Below are 6942 nucleotides of genomic sequence, written 5' to 3' on the forward strand. Positions count from 1 at the left end.
TGGGTTGGGATGTTTTCGTGATGCACATTTTCTTTGCATAAAACTCTCTCTTATACGTGAGTTGCTGTGGATTTGTTTCTCCAAAGTACCTAGACTAATACAATCATACTCAGCCTTCATTTGGGTTTCAGTGATTTCTCTCAGTTACATTGCCCTTGATCAAGCTTTACCCAGCCTCTTACATCCTCCTCACCCTCATCTTTGAATCACTTGTTGTTCCCTGTCCCTGGGTTGGTCAGCACCACCTCCTTTCCCTCACTCCCCCCCACTCCTATGTTACTCTTAAACCATCAGTCCCATTGTTTTCTCCTCCAGACTGTTCATCCAGCCTATCTTCTCTAGATAGACCTGCAGATACAATAATATACACACCAAAAATAAATCAAAACTAAGTGACAAAAGAAAACAGAAGGACTACAACAACAGTAACAAAACCAATGACAAAAAAAGAAAAACTTGTAAATAGTTCAAGGTCTGTTTGCTGACCTGTAGAAGTGTCCTCCTGTCGAGTCCAATGGGGTGCCACAGCCTGGCCCCAAAGTCTATCCTCGGCACTGCCTTGGGACCTCCCTGCTCTATTCCCCCAGATCCTCTGCCGCACACCCTTAGTGTTTTGTGGAATCGCAGATTTAACAAATGCATTAAGTGTACGGAGAATACTTTGAAGGTGATAAGCTTGTTTGGTAAAAAATTCTAAATACATCGCTCCAAAAAAATTCCAGTTTTTTGGGAGGTACCCCCTTGTACAATTAAGAACATGAGACCAAATGGACTTCTGAAAGAGTCTCAAACGCTGTGACTCACTTGAGTATATAATAGAGTCCTAATTTAGTATATTATGCTGTTTGGATTAGTATTTTTTTAATGGGTGTATATTTACACTTCAATATACAGATTAGTAGGGACCAATACATTTGTGGGACTGAAATTTTAAAAAAACTTTGTGACTTGTCTCACAAGGACGCTCTGAAGTTAGTTTAGTGCTGGGAAAATCCTGCGAGGGGTGAAGATCATTAGCAAGGCAGCTGCCCAGGAGTGCAAAGCCACTGGACCAGCACCGGAGTTTTGGTTATTTATGCCTCTACTTAAATGAGCAGCTCTTCTTCAATGGTCTGAACTGGGTTAATTCTACCCACTGATTTGATTAGCCTTTCTTGACTGTACTCTGAGTAAAAAATTACCAGAAACTGAAAGGGCTTAAAACAAGTATTTTATATTTTCCCTGGGTGAAGATGTTGGCATGTCACGGCTGGGTTTGGTTCTCAGCCCCTGGAAGAAACCGGGCTTTGACTGGGACTTTCACCGTGTCTGGGGCTCGAATCATCTTCTAAGCTCATTCGGGTTGTGGGCAGACTTCAGTTAAAGACCGTATGTTCCATGCCACGTGCCTCTTCTCCCCACTCCCCCAGCTTCAGAATCTGTAGCAATGCATCAAGTTCTTCTTTTGCGTCATATCTCTAACCTTCAAATAAATTGTTATATGTACCTTGTCTCTAGATTGGATGGGCTTATGTGAGAGTAAGTCAGGCCTGTCTGGATGAATTCCCTATTTTATGATCAACTGATTTTGGACCATAATCTTATATATAGAATGCCTTCCTAAGCAATAAGTGGATTGGTGTTTGATTGAACAACTGGGGGAAAATGTGTATATATCAGGGATTGGGAATCCTGGGGGACTGTTTTAGGATTGTATCCACCACACTTACAGGAAATTAGTTAATTTCCATATATTCTAAGGGCTTAGTGTTCTCACACCATGAAGACTTTTGGGAGAATGTTTTCTTTTTGTATAAAGAAATATTTTCTTAGACAGATGGATCAAGTGCCTTAGGTCTCTGAAATCCTTGTCTCTTAACAGTGTAGGGACACTTTTTCTTAGTTTAGATAGGAGTAACAATTAGGGTAAGTAAAGATGATCTGTGTAATACTGACTCACTGCCATCAAGTTGATGCTGATTCATAGCGAGCCGATAGAACAGAGTAGAATTGCACCTGTGGGTCCTTGAGACTAATTTTTGACGGGAGTAGAAAAGCCTCATCTTTATGCTAAGGAACAGCTGGTGGTTTTGAACTGCTGACCTTGTGAATCTCAGCCCAACTAGTAACCACTATGGCACCAGGACTCTGACCTGTATACTAGTATTTGCTGCCTAGTCTAAGGCTACTGAGTTAGTTAATTGTGCCAACCGGGCCAATAATCACATGTGGGGCTAATTGAAAGGCGGAGGGATAAATGGGTGGTGAAGCCTCGCCTTTCTAGCTCTCGGGTCTCTTGTTTTGTGATGGTTGCACTGGGTGCAGCTGCCTTAGCAGTTCCCTGCTTCAGCTTGCAAGATTGACTTCCTACAAGACATCCCCAAGGAAAAGTCGCATGGATCTATCCCGATGCAGCCCTGGGTGCTGGAGCAGCCGCGTGGAGACCCCTGCTAGTGCTGAGATGCTTGTTCGTTCACTGACTCAGCTTTCCTCCTGCAGTCGGCATCATTGCCTCTGTTTTGTGAGGTGGAGGACTTTGTGGACTGGTGTTTGGTTAATGGGTTAATGTTGGACTTGTGGGCTTGGGCAGCACTGGGTTGGGATGTTTTCGTGATGCACGTTTTCTTTATATAAAACTCTCTCTTATACATGAGTTGCTGTAGATTTGTTTCTCCAAAGTACCCAGACTAATACAGCTACTAATGACTAATACAGACAGCTGGTAGCTTTTCCATTTGCACATTGGAGAACTGCAAAGCTAATGTTGTAAGACTTTTCCGATTTTAGTCTGTAGACAGTTAAAATCAACTTGGAATCATCTATTTGAAAGCTGATATGAAAATCTGGAATAATGCCATTATCTTCATTCATTTGGTGGACTATTCTGGAGAAGTATGTTGTAGTAGTTACATAATCTGTTGTCAATTTGAGACGTATGAGTCAAGGGGTTGAGTTAGCCTGTCAATCAGGTCGCAGCTTGATGAGCTCATTTGGAGGCACTAAGGAGATACATAGCTCGCTGGAGGCGGGACACACAGACTCCCTGTGAGACATACTTGCTGACAAGACACATGGGAGCTATGCTAGAACCCCGTAGTTGAAGGATCCACGTGAAGCCCCCTGCCTGTGCGGAAATGCTTCTACCGCCACTGGATCCACCCACTGGCCTGTGATCTTCCTGCATTCAACACCATTGCATGTGTTTCGTGAATCTGAAGAGGAATTTATAGATTGGTATCAGGCATATGGGCTAATATTGGACTTATGGACTTGATCTGGACTTGGATGGGATGTTTTCTCAGTATTCAATTGCTCTTGTATATAAAGTGCTTTCTTATACACATATGAATGTCTATGAATTTGTTTCTCTAGTCTGCCCGGACTAACAACTATGTGTCAGACATTGTTTTAGGCACAATGTATACATTTGAAAACAAAGACTATTGTCCAGTGAACCTTTGTCTAATGAGGGGGAGACTTGACAGTAAACAGATGAACCAGTAAATCTGGGGGGAAATTGTAAGAAAAAAAACAAGGATTGGGGGCTTGCTGAGGTAGTGGGTGGTGGTGGTGGTGATAGTTGGCGGCCTAACATCAAGTGGCCAGGGAAGGTCTCCCTGCAATAGTGACCTTTGAGCAAAGACCTAAGAAATGACTTTGTAGGCACATTGTACTTGGGGCTCATAGTCATTCTAAATAGATCTCTCTATGAGTGTGGGTTTGAGAAAAGTGGATAATAGAAGCTTTTCGGACTTAGATAATCATAAGCAGTTCTTTGCTACTTGGGTGCTAAACTGTGAGCTCTTAGAGCAGTGGTTTTCAACCTTCCTAATATTGCGACCTTTTCATACAGTTCCTCATGTTGTGGTGACCCCCACAACCATAAAATTATTTTTGTTGCTACTTCATAACTGTAATTTTGCTACTGTTATGAATCGGGTGACCCTTGTAAGAGGGTCATTTGACCCCCAAAGGGGTTGCGACCGACAGGTTGAGAACCACGTCTTAGAGCAATATACTCAAAAGAGTGGTTCTAGGACGTCTAGAAATTTGAGACTCTTTCAGAAGTCCACAAGGTCTCATTTTCTTAATTGTATATTTATGTGGTTGGGTTTCCTTGACATTTTTCACTCACAACAATATATCTCAGCAGAGCAAATACAGGAGCCAGGTAATCATTCAGCTTCTTCTATTAAGGTGGACAGTGAAGATGTTTGCGTACGTTTAAACTAGCACTACTTTTTTTCACCATTTAAAAAATAAATTTATGTTAACATAATGAGTTTATTTTATAAATGAATCAATAAGTACATATTCTACAAATGTTCCAGTGTTCATTTCCAACAAGGTAGTAATTGAAATTTGAGCATCCTTAGGAGTCTGACAAGGTGTGACCCCAGAAATGTATTTGCTGGGTAGAGACTTTAAAAATGAGAATTTAATGTTTTCTTCGTAACAAAGTATCTACTTTTCCACAGATAAGCACAATGGATGCTTCCCCACGGAATGTGTCTCCGGGGCTTCAGAATGGAGAGAAGGGTTAGTACGTGCGTCTGTCGGCCCAGCACCTTCTGTTGGACCCGGGGATTTCTTAGGCTGTCAGTTCTGCATACACACTCACTTGAAGATTTTTTTATTTCTAACGAACTTGTTCACAAACTTTTGTTTGATTTTCTTTAAAGTATTTATAATCATGGTAGTTTAAGAGTATCATAAAATATATTGAGAGAAGATAAAGTACAGGGTGATGTGAAATACTGCTCTTAGGGAAGAGCAAAGAGAAATGGGAAGTTGAATTGTTTGGCATATTTCAAAGGTTTCACTCACTGAAAGTATCTTAGAAAGCTTAATTTATATTTTTATGTCACTAAAAGATTTTCTAGATTTGTAATGGCTTTTCATAGAATTTCATTGGATTAGGCGAAAATCACCATTGAAGATTTGAGGGAATTTTCTTTGCCTATCTTTAGGGAACAAAAACTTAAACTCAGGATTTTGGGTGTTTTTTTATTACAGTTAAATGAGCTTTTTTGTTTTTCCTTTCAGAATGAGCATTTGAGATTTACACATACACACTAGTGTCCTAGTTTTGCTCCTTATCAAATTGAATGCCCTTCAATTTATGTAGTTGTGGTAAAGTAGAAAGAGTATTGGCTCGGAATCAGACTTGGTTGTCCACCACTGTAATACAGCTAAGACTTAATTATAATCAAGTCACCTAACCTCTGCATTATACCCGTTTCTGTAACAGCTAAATGACCCACTTCATTTTTAAAAAATACAAATGAACTTTATATCAAGAAAGCATCCTAGCCCAGCCTAACTGAAGCCTGATACAGTCCGTAAGGCCCTCTTTGGACTCAGGCAGCCACATCAATGGTGCAGAATGCAGGAAGATCACAGGCTAGTGAGTATGGTTGTGTGGGTCTAAGATTCGCAGAAACATGACGGGGGACCGACAACGCTCAAGCTTGGCTTAGGAGGTCTAAATCTATTAGTTGGCATTTAGGAACATTAAGTAGAAATGGCCTTAGAATTTTTACATAATTCACTGAAGAGGGTGATTTGTGTTTTTTTAGAGGATCGCTTCTTAACGACTCTGTCCAGTCAGAGCTCCACCAGCTCTACCCATCTCCAGTTGCCCACGCCACCCGAAGTCCTGACTGAGCAGATGGTAGGAGGGCCCCCTGACCTGGATACAGCGAGCACTTCTGAAGGTACCGTTTCTTCACTCAATCTAAGACTGAAAGGTGCACTGCTGATTTCTTTATCACGAATACATTAAAAAGAACTGGTGGTCTGAGGGTTGGGCATTGGTCCGCTAACTGCAAGGCTAGCAGTTCCGACCACTAGCCATTCCTTGTATGGGAGAGAGATGAGGCTGTCTGCTCCTATAAAGATTCACTGTGTCCTATAAAGGTGTGTGTGTGTTTTCACTATGAGCCAGCATCGACTCGACTTCAAACCAGCAGTGGGTTTGAAGACTGAAAAGCATGCTAATTCTTGGACACATACTTTCTGATCCTTTAGAATTACATTTCAAATGTTCTACCTATTGAAAGTGCTCTTTTGACGCAGACACAGCATTTTATCGTAGCACATTTCCTGCACGGCTTGACTGTAGACCTCCCAGTAACGAAATGCGGTGCAGCTTTATCTACTTTCTGGGGGTCTTCTAACTTCCATAAAGCATGCATTGGCGACTTTATGAGAAAATCAGAAATTGTGGCTATTTCTCCAACGGAAACACTAGCTTCACTAAAAGCACATTTTTCAGGACCCCTACGTGCTCGGGCTGCTAACCTGGAGGCTGGCAGTTCAAGCCCACCCAGTGGGCTCCACAGGAGAAAGGCTTGGTGATGTGCTTCCACGAACATGACAGCCCAGAAAACCCTGCGGACAGTTCTGCTCTGTCCCACGGGCTCACTGGGAGTTAGGAGCAGCCTGGCAGTGCTTCACAGCTATAGCAAATTTACTATATATGCTCGAGTATAAGCCAAGTTTTTTTTCAGCACATTTTTAATGCAGATTTTGGGGTAAAATTAGGTACCTCGGCTGATATTCGGGTCAGCTTACACTCGAGTATATATGGTATATCTTGCACTTCCCTTTCCTTGCTTTGCTGTTTAAGAAGCAACTCCTGGTAGGGAACCAGCGGAGAGGTCTGAGGGGCCGGCCCCAATCCCAACTACGTGAACACCTGCCCCTCTCCCCAGAAGAATTTATTTCAGAGAACAGCACTTAATCTGCAGCTCTGGGAGAGGGACATATCTGATTGGAGCACACAGGAACAGATGAATGGGGAGGAGGAGAGAGTGGAGCACATCTTGGCCCACCAGGCCTTGAGGACGATGTGCAGCCAATCCAGAGAGAGGACCACATGGCTGACCCCACTATTAGACAAGATGTCCTTCACTGACCCATAGCCCTAAAGGGGACAACACTGGAGACACAGTGTGGGAA

General features: G+C 42.4%; 1 protein-coding gene across 1 annotated transcript in view; it reads left to right on the plus strand.

Annotated features, from left to right (window-relative positions):
• Window positions 1–6942, plus strand: part of PIKFYVE (phosphoinositide kinase, FYVE-type zinc finger containing) — a 91595-nt gene that overhangs the window by 64677 nt on the left and 19976 nt on the right. Inside the window, exons 29-30 of the mRNA XM_045296769.1 lie at window positions 4458–4518; window positions 5559–5696. Coding sequence (XP_045152704.1) covers window positions 4458–4518; window positions 5559–5696 — 199 coding nt within the window. The remainder of the gene's footprint in view (window positions 1–4457; window positions 4519–5558; window positions 5697–6942) is intronic.

This window comes from Echinops telfairi, unplaced genomic scaffold (assembly GCF_000313985.2).
Source record: "Echinops telfairi isolate 266 unplaced genomic scaffold, ASM31398v2 ScPeMD7_3;HRSCAF=10, whole genome shotgun sequence".
Lineage (NCBI taxonomy): Eukaryota > Metazoa > Chordata > Mammalia > Afrosoricida > Tenrecidae > Echinops > Echinops telfairi.